The following is a 20,404-nucleotide window of genomic DNA, read 5'->3' on the forward strand; positions in this document are numbered from 1 at the left end:
CCGCCCACCAGATATAGCTCCGCCCATTACACCCAAATTATGTTTGCACAGAAGCGTACATTGCACTCTTGTAATGGAGCTTGAAAAATATATACATTATTAAGAGAAAAACTAACATTTCACGTCATTTAAACTGCTGATTTAGTCTTGGATCTTTATCCCTACACTGAAACATCCAGCTAACAGCACTTCTTTTTAATGCTGCCATGTTTTCGACAACTTCAAAACAGCATTGTGGCGTTTTGTATCCCGACCCGTGTGATGAAAACAATATTCATCGACCACACATCCGGAAATTGCTTTTTTTTTTGATAGACACGCTTGTAAATGTCTCCCTGAAATTAAAAAAAAGTGTGTCGCAAAAGAAACACGTCGGTCAGAGCGTCGTGGCTCACTGATGTGTACAGATGTGATGACATCATCGTAACCCGCGAGCTCAAGTTTCACAACCCGGTACAGTTTGTATAGTTCTGATAATGGAGATGAACTGAAGTGGAAACAGGTCTGCATGTGTTTTCAGCACCAAACGAGCTGGTGGATCAGTATGTACCAATATATTTAAAAAAAAAAAAAAACATTACACGTAACAGATGAGAATAAACTTGGTCGTCGTAGTGAGAAAGGCACTCCTCCTCCTCTTCTTCCTCCTCTTCTCTTATTCTTCCCCTCCGGCATTGGGCGTTGTGTATTAGCGTGCGTTAGCGGACCGGGGGGCCGTGCGTCGCTACGTGTGATGGACCTCGTGGAACATGAGCTCCTGAGGGATGGCCGTCTCCTCGCCGTGGACCTTGGAGGCGCGACGCATGAACGCCGAAACCATCTGCTTCACCACCTCGTCGAAGAAGACGTGAGACAGCTGGGAATGGAGGAGGGAGCGGAACTCGAAGGAGATCTGGAGGGAGGATGGGAGAGAGGACGGAAAGGTTAAAGCGGCTGAATTTAACAACGCACGGTCGGCACGCGGCGGATACTTACAGAGAAATCCACAGTGCAAGTACGAGGGTATCCCGGGAGGCCGGGGCTGAAGCGCCAAACCGTCTGCAAGTGGTTGAAGAGTTTGCCGTCTGAACAGGACGCCTGACAAGCAACATGAAACACATCACACACGTTACAAACTGTATCTATCTATCTATCTATCTATCTATCTATCTATCTATCTATCTATCTATCTATCTATCTATGAATGTTAAAAAAACACTTCTGTGGTTTAAATAGTTTAAACATCTCACAGTTTTCAACGGGTAAAAAGGGACAATAAAAACTGGACGGCCGTATGCCTGAACAACACTTCCTCTATTTTACCTACAAAGTGTTGCTTCCATGCTGATAACGACGCCGTATGTTTAATACACATCAGCATGAACGCTATGAAAGCGTGCATTGGTTGCGCAAACGCGGTGCCGGTACCGAGGCGGCGCCGTACCTTCACCAGGTGGGGGCACACCGAAGTGACGAGGGAGGTGTAGTTCTCCATCACGGGCGGAAAGCCCACGGCTAGTTTGGCCTTGCAGAATCCCGCCCGCCTGAACACCACGTCCGACTTCTTACACCAGGGCACGAAGAGCCGGTAGTTTTCCACTCCGGCCACCACGTCGTAGATCTCCGGCATGGAATACCTGAAGCGTCAAGGATTGAGAATTAAGCCGCCGCCGCTCTCGGTGCGTCTGCAGGACGGGAGGCACGCAAAAGGTTCGGCAACTGTGACACAACTTTAAAATGCTGGCTGGCGCGGTACTCGTGAGCCAGTTGAGTGTGAAAGTAGGTCAATGAGGACCGAAGAGAAATGGACAGAGGGAAGAGACTGAAGGGGAAGGAAACACAACAAATAAAGTGACGGTGTAGTGAAGGAGACACAGATGGAGACCTCTGTACGACTGCGTCGCTCCAGCTGAGGGAACATAGCAGCAGCAGCATTGCGTCTATTTATACAACCAGATTTAGTGATTATGACCTCTCCATGGAACACAGGAGGACATTCAGTGCGTCACTTGTGGAGCCTCGGACAGGGCGTCGTCATTTCAGCAATTACACACACGTTCAACTTGTTGCTGTGACTGGGAACACAACTTTCTTTGTCCTTTTTTTAAAAAGGCGCTAAATTAGAAATTCAGAGCAAACCTATTGTCTCAACATGGCGACGGCTCGCATGCTACAACGCTAACGGCGCAAACAGCAGCATGAGTTTTGACTGCGCTGACAGTGTTTACGCAGGGTTTTGTACACATTTAATTGTTGCACCTTATTGAACAATGTTGTTGTTAAGGACATACACAAAGTTAAGTCCTTAATAGATTATATTTGACTTTGCTTTCTTGCCTTTTTTCTTTATTCTTAACCTAATTTGCCTTCTCAAACTAAATCTAAATAACGTGCTGCGTAAGTCTCATGAAATGCCAATAAAAGACAGTGAAGATGACATCATAGAACACCTCTCAGAAACACTTTAACTTTCTCCATCGCGTAATCGCCGACTCACCCGATGATGCGTCTCTCCGAGTACTCCTTCCTCTTGGATAAGGAGCCGGTCAGGTTGAAAAAGCTGCGAGCGGGTAACACGACCCCGAGCCTCGGCGCGGCGGCGGCAGTGGCGGTGGCGCCCAGCAGCGGCGGCGGAGGCACGCGGGTCATCAGGATCCCACATGACGACAGGTATCTATGCGCACAAAACAAACAGTCGTGGCGTCACAACTGGGGGACTTGAATCAATAGTCCCATACGCCACAGAGCAGCGCTGAACTCTGCTTTGTTGTTTCTACAAATATTGTCCCACAACTCATCCCAGACCTATTTACCCCCCCGGCCCTCCTCACCTAACAGACCAAAGTGTGAAGGGATTTTTTTTGAAGAACATTGAGGGATTTTCTCATGTTCCACGTCAACAGAAAGCGCAGCGCTCGCTCACATTTACCGTCTGTAAACCAAGAGGCAAAGCCCCCCCGCTGCAACGTGAGCCTTTGTTTCCGGTTAACAGGATACAGAACGCCTTCCTGCAGAGCGCCTGCCAGGTGTTAACCGTTTTGTAACTAAAATGGGCCCCGGATGCCAGTTTGTTATAATAAGCTTGGTCATGGTGTGACTTAAGATGGTGCATCTTTGGCTCCGGAGACCTCAAACACAGGAGAGTTAAAAACCTGCCGGACTTGTTCAACCATGTTCTGTAGCTGCTTGCCAACCAGTTAAATATATTTGAACTATATATTCGGCCCTGGGGAGACGAATGACAAATCGGGTTGGGAAGTAGGTCGCGTAACCCTTTTAGTAACTTTCCAAATACACTGGATTCCTTGAGACCAAAAGACTGTTTAATATTTAAGCCCAAAAAATGTTTTGCTGAACTCCAAATGACCTTTAGTTATAGTTAGTTTAAATGTCTCCGTGCTACAAAAGACTCTCGCTTTTAAATTTACAGTCTAGTGACAGTGAGAGAGATCGAACCACCTGAGAGGGTGAGGAGTGTTATAAAGTCTTGTGGTATACAAGTGGGTTAATAATTGGTCGTAATGATGGATTGCATTGATATAGCACACCAGTTGTCCAGGTAAAGACTCCAAAATGGAAGTCCAGAGTCTTTTGTTTCGTAATCTTGAAGTATTTTGTGGTGGAAGGTGCTGTCATGGGCTAAAGTCCTCACAACAGCAGTCGATAGGAATTACATCTTTAACCAAAAAACACACAAACAAAAAACTCATCACTTGGGTTTCATGCTAAAGTATGTTGTTGGTAAATAAGTTAAGTGGTTGGTAAATTACAGATTTTAAATTGGCAATGGCTCACCAATCATTAATCAATTAGGGAATTATTTTCTGGAAAGTGGAAAAAGTTACCCTGGGCTCTTGCAACTTGTGGTTTGCTACGTCAATGTTTTCTTAACCTTTAAAATCAACTAAATCATGAAATGTTCCAGGTATTATTTCCCCTTCACACAGTGCTGCTATACCGATTACCAGGGGGATCATGGGAAAAGCCCTGAGTCTGTCTATTAATCCATCGGTACAACCTCCGCCGTTAATAATCACCTGTGGAGGGATACAAAAATTTGATTTGTTCTTTGTGCTTCACCGTCAGCACCTGTTCCTCGATGTCTTCTTCTTGCACAGCTTTCAGGGCACGGGTTGAGATTTAAAAAGTCACCACCAGTACTCGTTATCACTGCCGTTATCGTCTTGTCCCTGTGAAACCTTCTCTGTGCATCTCAATGACGTACCGCTTCGAATGCCGGTTCTATTACTGGCCCGCCGGGCACCTCGAGAGAAACCATTCAAGACCTACTACTGAAAAAAACATGATACATCTCAGACGCGGCACTGACCTCAAACTGCCGAGTGCATGGCTGCAGATTGGGAGGGTTGTGGTTAAGAAATTGGGGAATTCAGAGCAAAGAAAATGGAGGACGTTGCGCCCCAAAAGGGTGCCGATGCGGGACGAAAAAAAAAGGGTAGTTTGCATGTTCAATTTTTTTTTAAAAAAGTTTTATGTGGTGACGTTTTAACCATGGAGGCGAATAAAATGTTCAAAACATTGCCAGACTGCATTTGTGGAAGTATGCGGCTTATGATTTAGCACCTTCTAGGACAATGTGGATTTCAGTTGTATTCCTCATCGATGAAGTAACTTCAGCCGTCTTACTTAACATGAAACATGTGTTTTTGATGTGTAGTTGAAAATAAAAACCTGACATTTGCAGTACAGCTTGTACTTTACTTTACTGTTTCCAGAAGAGAGGCGGCTGCCGTGGAATGTAACTTAGTACACTTGAGGCACGTGTACATTACTGTACACTAGTATTTCCATTCTGGGCTTTCAGATAGTGTACTCGTGTTCTCCACTAAAGTATTTCCATTATCTGCTTTCAGATAGTGTACTTGCGTTCTTTACTGCACTTTAGTATTCCCATCCTCGTTTCAGAGTGTACTTGTGTACTTTATTGTACTATAGTATTTCCATTCTCTGCTTTCACAGAGAAGATATTTTGACATTACTTCCTACTCCACCTCAGATCGAGTGATACTACTTTTACTTATAGTACTCCCCTTTGAATACTAGTCTACTTGCATCAATAACAGGCTGTTTGACGTGTTATTTCTATTTTACACCTGAACTGACAACAGGCTCAGTTATGGTGTTGTAAGAGTCTTAATGACGTTACATTAGTGTAGAAACTCAACTTAAATGTGCTTACCTGTCACTTTTAAATGCTACGAGCTTAAGTTAGCTCCCCTTTGTAATTGTCTGAGGTGTGTTTTCTTCATTTCGCTTTGTCGTTTGAATAAAGATTAAAAAGATTTAAAAAAATACGTTACCTGACGCTGTTCCTCGTCTGTATTTCTCGGCCGGCTATCGAAGGTAACTGTTTGATGCACTCGGCCACTTTTCTCAGGCCCCGGCTGCCTCTCGCCATCGTCCCTTTTCTTTTTTAGACGGACTTCTTAGCAAGTTGATAAAAAGCAAGCGTCGCCCACGGCTTAGTCCCGCCCCCCTCTGAACGTCACTTACGTTACCGAATGTCGGTCAGCCATTGGACGAGACGCGCAGCGCTGAGCGTTTTCATTGGTCGGTCCGGTGGTTCGTCACACCGGCGTTTGTGACGTAGGTGATCCGCGCGTGCACGAACGCGCCCTCGCTGGAATGTCACGAGATGGTTGGCTCATGTTTACTTTGGACACTCAAAACTCAGTTTGGGCTACTTTAAAGTTACACACACACTGCTGGGATTTTAAAGGACACTTTTACAAACACTGACCATCTTTTCAGAGGGCCAATTGGACCCTGAATTTCCCTTTGGGGATCAATAAAGTAATTATCTATCTATCTATTAGACAAATTAGACAATTTAGTTAATATATGTTATGTTTACAATACAAGTAGTAAACGTAACAGTAGTGGAAGAAGTATTCAGAACCTGCAATTAAGTAAGATACTATTACCTCACTGTGTAAATACTTCATTACAAGGAAAGGTGTTGCATTCAAATCCTTACTCAAGTAAAATGCTATTACCACACATTGAAAATACTTAAAAATGCGGAATTAATTGCAAAAGTAAAATCCTTCTATGTTTCAAATACTATAATAATAAAGTACAATTTCTTCTTGTGATGATTATAATTACTTTTACAATTACTTACATATTCAATGTAGACCTTTACTTGTAATACTTGTGTAAATTGTCTAAATACTTTCTGCACCATACTGCATAAAGACCACGTTTACTTTTGAGACTTAACTACATTTTATTCAAAAAAAAATACAGCAACCATTTACTAACAATTTACCTTTTGTGCCAAACAACTAAAACTCCACGCCCAATCGTGATTAATAATTTGCATTTCTTTTACAAAACGATCGAGTTGAAATTTGCAAACTCTCGCGAGAACAGCTTGAGAAAGAAAGAGACGGAAGTCACGTCCATCACACTTCCGGTTTCAGAGTCGAACAACCACCACCAAAATGGCGAAGATCGCCAAAACGCACGAAGGTAAATTATTTGCATAAAACCGCTAAATAGCTGTTATTTCGGAGTATTTTCCACGATAGTACGTATCAAGAAAGTACGCAGTAGATGTCACAAGGGTCTGGAGTATATATTTTTGTATATATTCTTTTTTTTTAAAGCGCGTGAAGCTGAAGGCCGTTAAACGACGCAACGCGGACGTTCAGATAATGGCGCTGGTTGGCTCGCTTTTAGCTCGTTAGCTGCCGTCACCGTGCAAAATGTGCCCTTATATTTGCGGATATACATAAGTAACTTCACCACCAGGCTTATCCACGGGCTCATATTAATATTAACGCATATGTTTTGGTGCATTATGACCCCCAGTTAAGCATTATGTGTTGTTTATATGGCCATACGTGTATCAGGTGGCGGGCTAATTTAACAACACCACACGTTACGCATTGTTCAAAGAAATATATATTTTTACATACATATATTTTCACTCTAATAGGTTTAATAAGCAGTGGTGGATGAAGATTTCATATAATTTCAATGAGTTAAAGTCATTTTATCACAAATGTTTAGACGTTGTGTTTTCTTGAGAAATGGTCTTTAGCCTGTCTGTTCGTTGTTTATCGTTCTGCACCTTTTCAAAGTGCAATGTACACAGCAAATGCATGAATTTGGAAAACTGTATATTATATTTATTATTGCTAATGCATTTGTGTGAACGCTGGAATTGTAATGTTAGCTCGAGTTTAACTGTTTTTTAAATTCAGATTGCATCTATTTACTTTTACTATTTTCTCCATTGATTGATTCTGAAAAATGTAATCTGATAAATGCCTTTTTGGTTTGCAACAAACAGTCCACACCTTAATTACAATAGATTCAGAAAAAGCTGCATATCTTGATAATTGTCAACCATAAAATGTTTTCAGATTATAATTTTTTTAATGACCAATCATTCATTAGATCATCAATGGCTAAAACGTTTCCAAATATTTTTCTGTGAACCTTTGTGCTGGGTAGTTTGAATTGTAATACAATTATAAAATTCCTATATGATGAACTCATTTGTTTGGTTTACAAAAAGTATCCCGGGCTGCCGGATAAATATAGTGGAGGAAAAAGTACAACATTTCCCTCTGAGAAGTAAAAAAGTGGAATCAAAAGACTCAAGCAAAGGACAACTACCTCAAATGTTTACTCGAGTTCAGCACTTGAGTACACATGCTATTATTCAACCACTGCTTGCAATTAATGAGTCTTAAACACAGAACATCTATATTATTTCCTTGTAGACATCGAGGCCCAGATCCTGGAGATCCAGGGGATGAAGGCGACCCTGCTGGAGGAAGGCGAGCAGGGAGTGGGCCTTGATTCCACCGGCTTCTTTGACCAGGAGATCTACGGAGGCAGCGACAGCCGCTTTGCCGGATATGTCACTTCCATTGCTGCTAATGAACAGGAAGATGTAAGTATTGTTGTACCAGTGGGGAAGAATTATTCAGATGTTTTACTGCATGAGCAACAAAGTACAATACTTAACATTTAATCCAATTATATTTCAATTCCACAGTATTTTTTTTGGGAGCTTGACTGCTCCCCTTTCTTTGCCCATTGTATACGAGCTGGGAGAGTCTTGCCATTTTGGTGAGATTTGACTAGACTCTTGTTTCTCTTTCCTTTTGCAGGACGATGAAGAGGATTCATCAACAAGCTTGTTGGGACAAAAGAAGCCCGGGTACCATGCGCCAGTGGCAATACTCAATGCCATTCCCCAGTCAGACGAGCAAGTATGTGTTGATTCATTGCCTCTTGAATATCAGATATTCACCCCTGTGTTGTTGCTTCCAAATAGTTTTTCGGTTTACAAATACACTTAAACCCACCGTCCTTGTTTTGCAGTACGACCCATTTGCAGAGCATCGTCCGCAGAAGATCGCAGAGCGGGAAGATGAATACAAAGCCCGACGCAGACAGATGATCATCTCACCGGAGCGGCTCGACCCTTTCGCAGATGGTAAATTTAGCTATTTTTTGACTTCATTACGCCTTCCCCATTTCCTCCCCCCGTTTCATGGTTTACTTTTTTTGTGACACCCCATGACTGCCAATGGTTTCACAGCCATAGTTTTTCTGTTTTAACCCTTCGACTACAATGCAATAGCTTGCCTCCCAGACTTGATGCCTTCCCCGTGGTCAATCCTCTGTGGTCCAAGAACATTTTGTCGTTTTGTACATTTTCTTCCTGATCTTTTTTTATATTCATGATCATTTGTATCGGCCGTCCCGGCTTTGCAGCAAAAGACAGCGTAGGCTCAAAGTTTGTCTTCGGTATTCTGGTTTGGAAGAACATTTCCATTATGTTCATGTGCAAAATGAAATTTTGATCCGTGTGCGTGCAATAAAATGAAGTGAAAACCCCATGCAGGGTTGCCATGCTTTTCAGTGGGAGAGGTGATTAGGTGTTCAATGTTCAGAGGGCTTATTCACCTAACAAACGTGGGTCGCAGATGGGTTGTGTATGAGTCGAAGGGTTAACATTCCCATGTGAGCGACAGCCTAAATTATGTCGGTCCATGGCAGTGGCCCACTTGTTGTAGCCTGTGAGGATTAAGTGTAAATTTGAGGGTTAGTTCCGGTGTAACTCACCGGCCGATGCACTTCGCTAAGCCATGCTGAGCTCAGTAACTGATGACAGACGACGACAACCTGCTTACTTACGGGCAGAGCTGTGCATCGCAAAGGCAGGCAGTGGAGAGAAATACACTTGTTTCAACTGGCGCAGTCAACTCAGGATCATCAAGGTTATATGATACGTAAAAGTCATAATCTGGCCTAAATTGTCTTTCCAGTTTGACTTTGTCAGGGCTGTAATTTTAAAGTCCTGTGGTACCGTCAAATGTAAAAGCCTTGGGCCAAGCAAATTACGTAAATTAGATGTAAGTGTAGCCAGCGTTTCTCTTAGGCTGGAAGTCTAAAAACCTCCAAGAGTCAGCTAGTTTACAGTTTCTCTCCATTTTTATTGCATCTTCACTTCAACTGACAGCATTTTAAATGGCCCAAGTGCTTCAGGTTCGGTCTATTTAGGGCTTTTTTTCTGAAGCCTGCATGTAGAGAGAGTTCTTCTGTACAAAGTTGTTGTGTTAAATATATTTTTATTTTACAACTCTCTCTGTAAAATAGAAATATGTTATCAAGAAAATTGTGTACCACAATACCACAGGCCCATACTAACTGTCCTTAATTTCTCTCCTACAGCAGTACTGCTTTGCCAGTCCTGTACTGCGCTCTGTTAAAGGTGCAGCAACTCATCCTGTGTAGGTTATGGGGAGCGCAGAGAGCTGTGCGTTTTATCAGTTGGGTCAGGGTCCACTGGCTGCTTGTTTTGGGGGCCTGTGAGGGGAATCAGATGCAGCCCAGCTACAACAAACCTCAACCCCCAATTTTTTTTTATTTGGCTTATCAATTTCCTCCAAATTTAGATTTCCCCCCCTTCTTGCATTCACGATAGAAAATTAGTGCCCAAATATTTGACTATCTCTCTCTCATCCTTAGTTCACCAGTCACCTTTGTCCTCAAAAGGAAGTCAAGATTTAAATGTACGGTTATAGGATGATATGCAGGGCTGGTATGCCATGTCAATGGGGCTCTGGCATGTCGCATCACCATATTTATGGTAGCGGGGTTAGATTCATCATTTTTTTTGACAGGTTTTTATATTAGAATGACAGAATAGATGCTCGTATGTCTTTCCCAGACGTAGTCTCAAAATCTTGACTTCATTTTTATATGCTAGCGTAAAGAAATTTCGGAATCTGGGCTACATGATCGCAATATGATTATTATTATTTTTTTCTCTAGTTTTGTGGTTATGCCCCAAGAAGAAACTTTTTTTTTGAGTGCTGTAAATCAATGCAACACAGGTGGTATACTGTTGTGTGTGAGTGAGTTCAAACCCTTTTCCAAAGTGTTACTAATGGTAAAGAGAAATTTTCTAGGCTTCTTTTCTGCCGGTTGAAGTCTGACTGCAGAGGGACCATGGCACTGAAAGTGTACGTATTCTGAAGAGCACAGCCCAGGACCCCTGCATCAGTGATGGCTATAACTTCTTAATCCACTTTAAGAAAAACACCACAACCACAGCTCTTCTCTCTATGTATCTGCTTGTTTTTCATTAGTATGCTATGACTGTATGTAAGAAAAGACAACTGTATATTTGTATGTAATTCAGTAGGAATGTTTTTTTTGTCGTTGTGAATCAGCCGTTTATAAACCACAGGAACGTAAGTTAATCTGTTGGTAAAAGAGAGTCAGGGTTAGCTGGCTGTGTTTGTGCTTGCTGTGTGTGTTTTGTAATAACGTGGGTCCCCGGATCGAATACTGATCAGTGTCTTTTGTTCTTGTTGGTGCTCTTTCGCGCAGGGGGCAAAACGCCGGACCCCAAGCTGCAGGTCAGGTCGTACGTGGACGTCATGTTGGAGCAAAACCTGTCCAAAGAGGAGGTGAGTGGACGGTTTTCTTTGACTGCATCTGAAGGTTTCAGATGTGCCTGTTTTTTGCAGCATAGTTGCATCGTCTTCTTTCCCTGACGTTTGTTTGTGTTGTTGCAGAGGGAGATCCGTCTGCAGCTGGTAGAGAAGGCCAAAGCCGGGGAACTGAAAGCCGTCAACGGGTCCGCTGCCTCTGCGGCCGCTGCCGCGAAACGTAAGCGTCGCTGGGACCAGACCGCTGACCAAACCCCCACGAACACTACGCCCAAAAAGATGTCCAGCTGGGACCAGGCGGACTCGTCCGCCGAGGTGAGCAACGACTCAAGTTTCAGCCTCTTGCTGCTTCATGACTAACTTAAAGCGTCTTGTTGTGGGTAAACATATTCCAGTAAGGCAAGTTTATTTGTAGAGCACATTTCAACAAGGTGATTCAAAGCGCTTCACATAAAACTACTAAACGCCTCAGAACATAATGCAGAAGAAACGGGAGTTAAAAACAATCAACAACATTCATTTTAAATCATTAGAAAACTGTCAAAAAGCAAAAAAAAAGAAGGAAAAATGCAGTAATAAGATGTATAAATTGATATCAATATAAATTAAACTAAAAACACTTATTTTTCGACTACTAGGTAGCGCAGTAGTAGCACTTTAGTAGCACTTAAATGTCTCTTACCGACAACACTTTGTAGTTTGACTTTATTGAAGAAATTGAGCTGGTTCCAAAAATGTGTTTAAGTACGCCGTATCGTGTATTTTGGTGATATGAGGTACTCCAGTGATATGGGACAGCTCTTCAGAAGTTGCCTCTCACAGGTTTTAAATCTGTTTTTCTTTGTTTCTGGCCCCTTGCAGACTCCGGGCCACACCCCGGGCCACACCCCCGCACACACGCCCTCAAGCACCCGATGGGACGAAACCCCCGGCCGCGCCAAGGGCAGCGAGACCCCGGGCGCCACCCCCAGCACCCGCATGTGGGACCCCACTCCCAGTCACACGCCCGCCGGCGCCGCCACCCCGGGCAGGGACACGCCCGGCCACGCCACACCCGGCCACGGCGGAGCCACGGGAAGCGTACGCAAGAACCGCTGGGACGAAACCCCCAAAACGGAACGGGAGACCCCCGGACACGGGAGCGGCTGGGCCGAAACGCCGCGCACGGACAGGGGCGACGAGTCAGTGGGCGAGACTCCGACTCCGGGGGCCAGTAAGAGGAAGTCTCGGTGGGACGAAACCCCCGCCAGCCAGATGGGATCCTCTACGCCGCTAATGACCCCGGGAAAAACTCCCATCGGAACGCCCGCCATGAACATGGCGACCCCGACACCGGGTGAGAGAGCCTCAAAGTGTTTTATTGTGTTCCTCCTTTCATTTCTACTTTACCACGGCGTCTTGTTTTCTGTCGTCTTTGTTTGTATTTATATTTAACCTCACGCCCTTTTCGTTTTTTCATCATTCAGACATTTACAGATGTTTTTCAGACAATTGACCTTTTTAGTGACGCTCATATTAGTTACACACAAACAGAACCAGGGGTGAAGAACAGAGAAAAACAACAAAAATAAACACAATGAAACCAAGAACAAAAAGAAAAGCAACGCATAACTAAGGAGTGATCTGTCCTCTATTGCACATTAATTGCTCAAGGCCCTTTTTAATGGTTTTGCTGTGTTTCTTCTTCAGGTCACCTGATGAGCATGACTCCAGAGCAGCTGCAGGCGTGGCGGTGGGAGAGGGAGATCGATGAGAGGAACCGTCCTCTCACAGACGATGAGCTGGACGCCATGTTCCCAGAGGGATACAAGGTCCATACCCGCCTTTTTTTATTGTTTAATTAGTGCTAACTTAGCGCTAAAAGTATTATTTTAAAATATCATTCAAAACGTAGTCTCAGCACTGACAGTTTATTGGTTCTTCTTCACAGGTTTTGCCGCCGCCAGCGGGCTACGTGCCGATCCGAACTCCGGCCCGTAAGTTGTCGGCCACGCCGACGCCCCTCGGGGGCATGACGGGCTTCCACATGCAGGTGGAGGACCGCACCACCAAGCAGATGAACGACCAGCCCTCAGGAAACCTGCCCTTCCTCAAACCCGATGACATCCAGTATTTCGACAAACTGCTGGTGAGCATCAGTTTTTGTGTTTCACAACATACGCAAACTCAACTTGTGTGTGTGTTGATGCAAGCTCTGCGTGTTTTTTGTTTTTAGGTGGAGGTGGACGAGTCCACGCTGAGCCCCGAGGAGCAGAAAGAGAGGAAGATCATGAAGCTGCTGCTGAAGATTAAGAATGGAACACCGCCCATGAGAAAGGTTTGTTATTATTTATATTTACAATTTTTTTTTTTATGCTCCTTGTGCACCTGCTGTCCATTTCAGAGCCTTGAAGTAGCATAAAGCACAACATTGCTATCTACTCAGGGTTCTCACAGTCATGGAAAACCTGGAAAAGTCCTGTAAATGTTATATTCATGTGTTCATAATGTTCATTTACGCAGAGTTTGCAATAATAAATCTGCTTTTAAAAGAGCCTCAAAATATCAGCAGCATACATACAGACATCTATATAAATGTTTATTCTTTTAATCAAACTATTGTCTCTCATTCATTTGAGTCATTTAAGGTTTACTGTACGCTTTGAATCCTTATTGTTAGTTTAAATACTACATTTTATCACTTTTTACTGTTCACACACACATTTCACACAATGTTTGCTCAAGGAAAATTGGTTTAAAGTTATGGAAAATTGGTGGCGAACAATCATTAAAATCCACTGTCGGACTCGTCTGACCGATCCCTCTCTCTTTCTCTCTCTCTTCCCCTGCTCGTCTCCAGGCCGCTCTGCGTCAGATCACGGATAAAGCTCGTGAGTTCGGCGCCGGCCCGCTGTTCAACCAGATCCTCCCGCTGCTCATGTCGCCCACCCTGGAGGACCAGGAGCGCCACCTGCTGGTCAAAGTCATCGACCGCATCCTCTACAAACTGGACGACTTGGTTCGGCCATACGTACACAAGGTGGGCTCGACCGTCTGCACTTATATCCTGTGTGTGTGTGTGTGAGAGAGAGAGAAGAAACTAACTAACCGTCCTCTCCGTGTCCAGATCCTGGTGGTGATTGAGCCCCTGCTGATTGATGAGGACTACTACGCCAGAGTGGAGGGTCGAGAAATCATCTCCAACTTGGCAAAGGTAATGTGGGGCACTTTTTGTTGTTGTTTTTTTAGCCCACAATCTGCTTTCTGCGAACTATTCTCGCCTGTTCAACCTGTCCGTGGTTCGGCTCGGGGCTAGTCGTTCGCTAGATTAAACGCCAACACGAGAGCCATCAGACCTGATGTTCCTTCCTCGTCTGTTCTCAACCTGCACCCGTTGGTTACAATGTTCCACTGACGGCAACGTTTACACACGATTTCAGCCTAAATACATGTTTTGACTGTTGAAATTTAAGATAAATCGGTTGTTTTTTTCATTTTAATTGGCACTTTAAATGAATAAATGTTGTTATGAGATGTGAAAATGAGTAAAAACTGCTCAGTAAATGATCACCTGACTCGGATGTTTGACGTTCCTCCTCTTCCCCCCCAGGCCGCCGGTTTGGCCACCATGATCTCCACGATGAGACCCGACATCGACAACATGGACGAGTACGTCAGGAACACCACGGCCCGAGCCTTCGCCGTGGTGGCCTCGGCTCTCGGCATCCCCTCCCTCCTGCCGTTCCTCAAAGCCGTGTGCAAAAGCAAGAAGTCCTGGCAGGCCCGGCACACGGGCATCAAGATCGTGCAGCAGATCGCCATCCTCATGGGCTGCGCCATCCTGCCCCACCTCCGCAGCCTGGTGGAGATCATCGAACACGGTCAGTCGCATACAGAGGCGTTTGTGGACTTAAGCTGTTGAGTTATCAAGTGACGGCCTTTTAAGGTATTAAATGCAGTTCTCTAATTCAATTCAGTTCGTTTTGTATCGCCCAAAATCACACAGATTACTAATTTCCCTCTGAGGGCTTTACAATATGTAAATATTACAGCATTTTGTAGAGGTTTTTGAAGAGTTTTTACACCAAATCTTAATTTATTTCACCTCAAAGTCCCATTGCGTCCATTCATGATACATTTGTGAATTCCTCTGGCACTGAAAGCAAACTACTATCACTATTAAATGTGGAATCCACAATGCTTTGTATGCATAAAAGTGTTTGACAGTAATCATTTTGCACACATTTCTTTTTTAAAACTCTAATCTGAACTCTAACACGGTTTTAAAAAGCCAGTTCGTCAACGTTTTTATGAACGCTGTCGTACTAAAATATGTCTTCACGCTCTTGACTGTTGTGTTTTTGGTGCCACAGGCCTGGTGGACGAGCAGCAGAAGGTCAGGACCATCAGCGCCCTCGCTATCGCCGCCCTCGCCGAAGCCGCCACGCCCTACGGTATCGAGTCTTTCGACTCTGTCCTCAAGCCTCTCTGGAAGGGTATCAGGCAGCACAGAGGAAAGGTGAGACGCTTGCGGGGGAAATATTAAACTATATCACAACGTCCGTAGAGATCCCGAACATCTACAGTCTACACGCTAGTGAGCAGTTTGTACTCACGATGTCATCCCTCCCTCGTTTGTCCCCAGGGTCTGGCCGCTTTCCTCAAAGCCATCGGTTACCTGATCCCACTGATGGACGCCGAGTACGCAAACTACTACACCAGGGAGGTGATGCTGATCCTCATCAGAGAGTTCCAGTCCCCCGACGAGGAGATGAAGAAGATTGTGCTCAAGGTGAGGGGGGGCAACTTGTGTTTGTCTTAAAGCTCGGCTTACTTCCCCCATCGCGACTCATTCTCGCCTGTTCAGCCGCCCCGTGGTTGCGTCAGGGCTAGTATGTCGCTATATAAACTGCACCAGCATGAGAACTAGCAGAGCTGGTACTTTCCATCCTCTCTGTTCTCGCCCTGCACCCGCTGGTCACATCGGGGACTTTTTGTTCTGACCCCTTGACCTCTTGAACCCCGGCTGATGTTCCTTCTCTGACCTGCGCTTGTGTCTCGTAGGTGGTGAAGCAGTGTTGTGGCACCGACGGCGTGGAAGCCAACTACATCAAGACTGAGATCCTGCCTCCCTTCTTCAAGCACTTCTGGCAGCACAGGATGGCTCTGGACAGACGCAACTACAGACAGGTTAGTGAATATATACATTGATGTACGCCGCTTCCTGCGAACTATTCTCGCCTGTTCAACCTGTCCGTGGTTCGGCTCGGGGCTAGTCGTTCGCTAGATTAAACGCCAACACGAGAGCCATCAGACCTGATGTTCCTTCCTCGTCTGTTCTCAACCTGCACCCGTTGGTTACAGTCTTATGTTCCACACACAGACGTCCGTGTTGATGTGTTTTATGTGTTTTGTGGGCATCAATCGTGTCACTGTTACGTCTGCCTGTTGAGGTCAATGTATACCAGTAAACCTGAATTAGACTAAAGCACAAGTACACGTTAAATTGTGACTTTTAATCGCCATTTGCATGTTGAAATGAGGCAAATTGTGGTTGAATGTCAATTGATTTCAAGAGTTTAACTTGCATTGAGTTGTATGGAATAGTATTATAAATAATTCGTATTTTAATAATAAAAGTATTGTTTCTTTTGCCCAAACTCAAAAACCAGTTATGTTATTGGACATTTTCCAGTTCCTACACACCGTTTGTATCAGAACTATTTATTGCCAAGTATGTTCACACATACAAGAAATTTGTCCTGGCAGGCGGTGAGAAACATTTTACAAAAAAAACACCCACGAGTTCGTATGGGAACTTGATGCTTTTGCATCTTTTTCAAACCGTCTCCTCCTCCCCCCCTTCAACAGTTGGTGGACACAACGGTGGAGCTGGCCAACAAAGTGGGAGCGGCGGAGATCATCTCTCGCATCGTCGATGACCTGAAGGACGAGGCGGAGCAGTACAGAAAGATGGTGATGGAGACCATCGAGAAGATCATGGGCAACCTGGGCGCCGCCGACATCGACCACAAGCTGGAGGAGCAGCTGATCGACGGCATCCTGTACGCCTTCCAGGAACAGACCACCGAGGTGAGAGGCGCGCCGCTCCAGTATCTGAACAAAGGAACCCCGTGTTTTGTCTTCGTTCATTCATATATTTATCTGCTTCTCGGTTTTCCTCCTCCAGGACTCCGTCATGCTCAACGGCTTCGGCACGGTGGTGAACGCCCTCGGCAAGCGCGTGAAGCCCTACCTGCCGCAGATCTGCGGTACGGTGCTCTGGCGTCTCAACAACAAGTCGGCCAAAGTGCGTCAGCAGGCCGCCGACCTCATCTCCCGCACGGCCGTGGTGATGAAGACTTGCCAGGAGGTAAACCACAAACACACACACACATAGTGACACACACTAGAAGCAATGTAACTCCTCTGAGAAACTAACGCATGCTCTGTCTTGTCCGTCGCTGCAGGAGAAGCTGATGGGTCATTTGGGTGTGGTGCTGTACGAGTACCTGGGAGAGGAGTACCCAGAGGTTTTGGGGAGCATCCTGGGAGCGCTGAAGGCCATCGTCAACGTCATTGGTTCGTCTCTTCGCTGCATCTTTCAACGATCTCTGCATTTTAAAACCGCGTAGTTGAGATTTCAGGGGTTTTTTTTTTAAAGGAAACATCTGAATAAACTGTTGGATACGTTGTTCTCATTGCAGGTATGCACAAGATGACTCCGCCCATCAAAGACCTGCTTCCTCGCTTGACTCCCATCCTGAAGAACAGACACGAGAAAGTGCAGGAGAACTGCATCGACCTCGTGGGCCGGATCGCCGACAGGTCGGTAGAACAAAAACCTTTTCAGATTGAAGTTTTGTGACTCCTGTAGTGCGTTTATTAGTACCAGTCCTAACTTCCCCTCGTGTGTATTTTTCAGGGGGGCTGAATACGTGTCGGCCAGGGAGTGGATGAGGATTTGTTTTGAGCTGCTGGAGCTGCTGAAGGCTCACAAGAAAGCCATCCGCAGAGCCACCGTCAACACGTTCGGTTACATCGCCAAAGCTATCGGGTGAATACCAAATACATTTGTTACTTACGGTTCGTCTGTTCGCGGTATCGGCTTAGTCTTTTTGAATACTTTTCATGGCCTTTTTCAAAACATTAGATCGAGCCGTGTCGCATTTTTGAGGCTAGAATCCCTCCATGTCTTATAAAGACTTTTATTATAAAACATTTGCAGCACCACACTGTGTATAAATCAGTAATTTAGACCTTATAATGTAGCAACTGCCCTCTTGTGGCATTTGTGTGTCACTGCAAAATGAAGTTTGACATTAAAACACACACAGACTGAAAGGCAACACTTCAGATGAGTAAACCCAAACACCAAAGTGTGTAGCACGACGATATTGTTGAATTTATTAATTTAAAGAGATAGAAATGGTTTTTTCCCGTATTTGGGGGCCGTCTTTTATTAGATTACAAGATTTTATTTGAGGAAAAATGGTAAATAGATAAATTATAAAGTTGTGAACTTTTCATTACATACTGCTGGAAAGTACCAAAAGAAATATGACGTGGTATTTTCAGTAAATCAAGGTTTTCATCACACTTTGTATACTTTGTATGATAGTTAAATGGTTATTAAACTTGGTGACTCCTGCAGAATCCCTGCCATGATCGGTTTATAGATCTTATAAATCAAACTGCTCCCCGGTTCCTTTTGAAAGTTGAACTAACCGACCCGTTTCCCCCTCAGCCCGCACGACGTGTTGGCCACTCTGCTCAACAACCTGAAGGTCCAGGAGCGCCAGAACCGAGTCTGCACCACCGTGGCCATCGCCATCGTCGCCGAGACCTGCTCGCCGTTCACGGTGCTGCCGGCGCTCATGAACGAGTACCGCGTGCCCGAGCTCAACGTGCAGAACGGCGTGCTCAAGTCCCTCTCCTTCCTGTTCGAGTACATCGGGGAGATGGGCAAAGACTACATCTACGCCGTCACGCCGCTGCTGGAGGACGCGCTCATGGACAGGTGAGCCCCAAGACGAGGGTTTCACTTAAACGTGTAGCTTGTGTGTGATTCGGTGACCCCTAATAAACCATTGACCTTGACCTTCCCCTCTGCAGAGATCTGGTCCACAGGCAGACGGCCAGCGCCGTCGTCCAGCACATGTCTCTGGGCGTCTACGGCTTCGGCTGCGAAGACTCCCTCAACCACTTGCTCAACTACGTGTGGCCCAACGTGTTCGAGACGTCGCCCCACGTGATCCAGGCGGTCATGGGCGCCCTGGAGGGCCTGCGGGTCGCCATCGGGCCCTGCCGCATGCTGCAGTACAGCTTACAGGTAAGAGGAGCCGGGGCGGCGCGCTCACGGAGAGGTTTAACTGTGGAGAAATGTCCGTCACTACATCGTAAATGGACCTTTTACTTGCAGAGCTTTTCGAGTCTTCCGACCACTCAAAGAAGTAGCTTACAAGTAAATCGTAAATAAAAGAGCAACAGAGGCTCAGCTGGCACCACTTAGCTCGTTTTTTTTTTTTAGATCACGGCTGCTCTGAAGAATACAAAATGTCGCTCATGGCTGCGTCTGAACAACCCTCTCCTTCTCCCCCTCCCATCTCTCTTCTCTCTCTCCTCTGCAGGGTTTGTTCCACCCGGCCCGGAAGGTGCGAGACGTCTACTGGAAGATCTACAACTCCATCTACATCGGCTCGCAGGACGCGCTCATCGCTCACTACCCGCAAGTCTACAACGATGACAAGAACATGTACGTCCGCTGCGAGCTGGACTACGCCTTGTAAATACCAATATTCACACGTTCCCTCTCTCTCTCGCTCTCTCTTTCTCTCTGCACCGTGGTCCCTAATCTCTCGAGGGGAAAAATAAAACCCTGAGTCCGTTTCTATTTAGCAACAGTAATGTTTTTTGTTCTCCAGGGTTTAAAAACAATACCGCTTCTGTTTGATGCCACTTAATCGCCCCTGAGCTGAAGAATGAAAGCATGAAGTTAGGAGAAATAAGAGGAACATTTTAGAGTCTGTATGTATTATTTTTTCTTTTTGTATTATTACTCTTTTGAGTGTTCGCTGTAAGGAAAATGGCCGAGGTCAGTTGAGCCTCGATTTCTGAAGAAAGTCATCACAACGTTTTTAAATATTTTGATTCTTTTTTTGTGTGTAAACTCGCTCCCCTTTACACACCTCCTCCTCCTCTCACCCCTCTGTTCTTATTAGGATGTTGCTTTATTTAACCGAATAAAATGTTTGTGTATAAAATTCCAATTTCTGTGTCGAGTTTTTATTTTGTCCGTATGACTTGAACTACGTGGGGATGTGGACGTCTCTGCTCCTCTGCAGCAACGCTTCACCTTTTTCAGTGTTTTACATTAAAACCTTCCTAATTCTTGATTCTCCTCGAGGAGGAAGGGGAGATATGAGAGCATGAGGAAGGGAGGAGAGGAGGTGGGAGAGAGCTGAAGAGAGGAGCTAGGAGGTGGGATGGAGGAGATATAA

The 20,404-nt window shown here is 45.1% G+C and overlaps 2 protein-coding genes across 6 annotated transcripts; one reads left to right on the forward strand and one right to left on the reverse strand.

Moving 5' to 3' along the window:
- Positions 1-344: 344 nt before the first annotated feature.
- Positions 345-5,496, reverse strand: coq10b (coenzyme Q10B). The gene is made up of 5 exons (XM_068572579.1): positions 5,301-5,496; positions 2,477-2,653; positions 1,424-1,616; positions 976-1,077; positions 345-892 (listed from the first exon to the last, which is right to left on the reverse strand). The coding sequence occupies exons 1-5, from the start codon at positions 5,396-5,398 to the stop codon at positions 725-727; spliced, it is 738 nt and encodes a 245-aa protein (XP_068428680.1). The 5' UTR covers positions 5,399-5,496; the 3' UTR covers positions 345-724.
- An 819-nt stretch (positions 5,497-6,315) lies between these two features.
- Positions 6,316-20,173, forward strand: sf3b1 (splicing factor 3b, subunit 1). Of its 5 annotated transcripts, XM_068572416.1 has the most exons (24): positions 6,316-6,474; positions 7,737-7,909; positions 8,130-8,231; positions 8,344-8,458; positions 10,864-10,943; positions 11,052-11,240; positions 11,787-12,261; positions 12,615-12,736; positions 12,856-13,053; positions 13,141-13,242; positions 13,765-13,944; positions 14,032-14,118; positions 14,515-14,785; positions 15,278-15,423; positions 15,550-15,696; positions 15,969-16,094; positions 16,776-16,997; positions 17,095-17,277; positions 17,375-17,486; positions 17,612-17,732; positions 17,830-17,961; positions 18,652-18,924; positions 19,020-19,236; positions 19,535-20,173. In XM_068572416.1, the coding sequence occupies exons 1-24, from the start codon at positions 6,447-6,449 to the stop codon at positions 19,691-19,693; spliced, it is 3,960 nt and encodes a 1,319-aa protein (XP_068428517.1). In that variant the 5' UTR covers positions 6,316-6,446; the 3' UTR covers positions 19,694-20,173. The 5 variants fall into 5 exon arrangements, 4 of the variants coding, with proteins under 4 accessions (XP_068428517.1, XP_068428519.1, XP_068428520.1 ...); XM_068572417.1 differs by lacking the exons at positions 6,316-6,474; positions 7,737-7,909; positions 8,130-8,231; positions 8,344-8,458 and adding an exon at positions 8,539-10,493; XR_011077305.1 differs by lacking the exons at positions 11,787-12,261; positions 12,615-12,736; positions 12,856-13,053; ... (13 more) ...; positions 19,020-19,236; positions 19,535-20,173 and adding an exon at positions 10,440-10,493 and having other exon boundaries at positions 11,052-11,113.
- Positions 20,174-20,404: the final 231 nt, after the last annotated feature.

This window comes from Clinocottus analis, unplaced genomic scaffold (genome assembly GCF_023055335.1).
Source record: "Clinocottus analis isolate CAN_PGR_092001 unplaced genomic scaffold, fCliAna1.0.p SCAF_12, whole genome shotgun sequence".
Classification (NCBI taxonomy): domain Eukaryota; kingdom Metazoa; phylum Chordata; class Actinopteri; order Perciformes; family Cottidae; genus Clinocottus; species Clinocottus analis.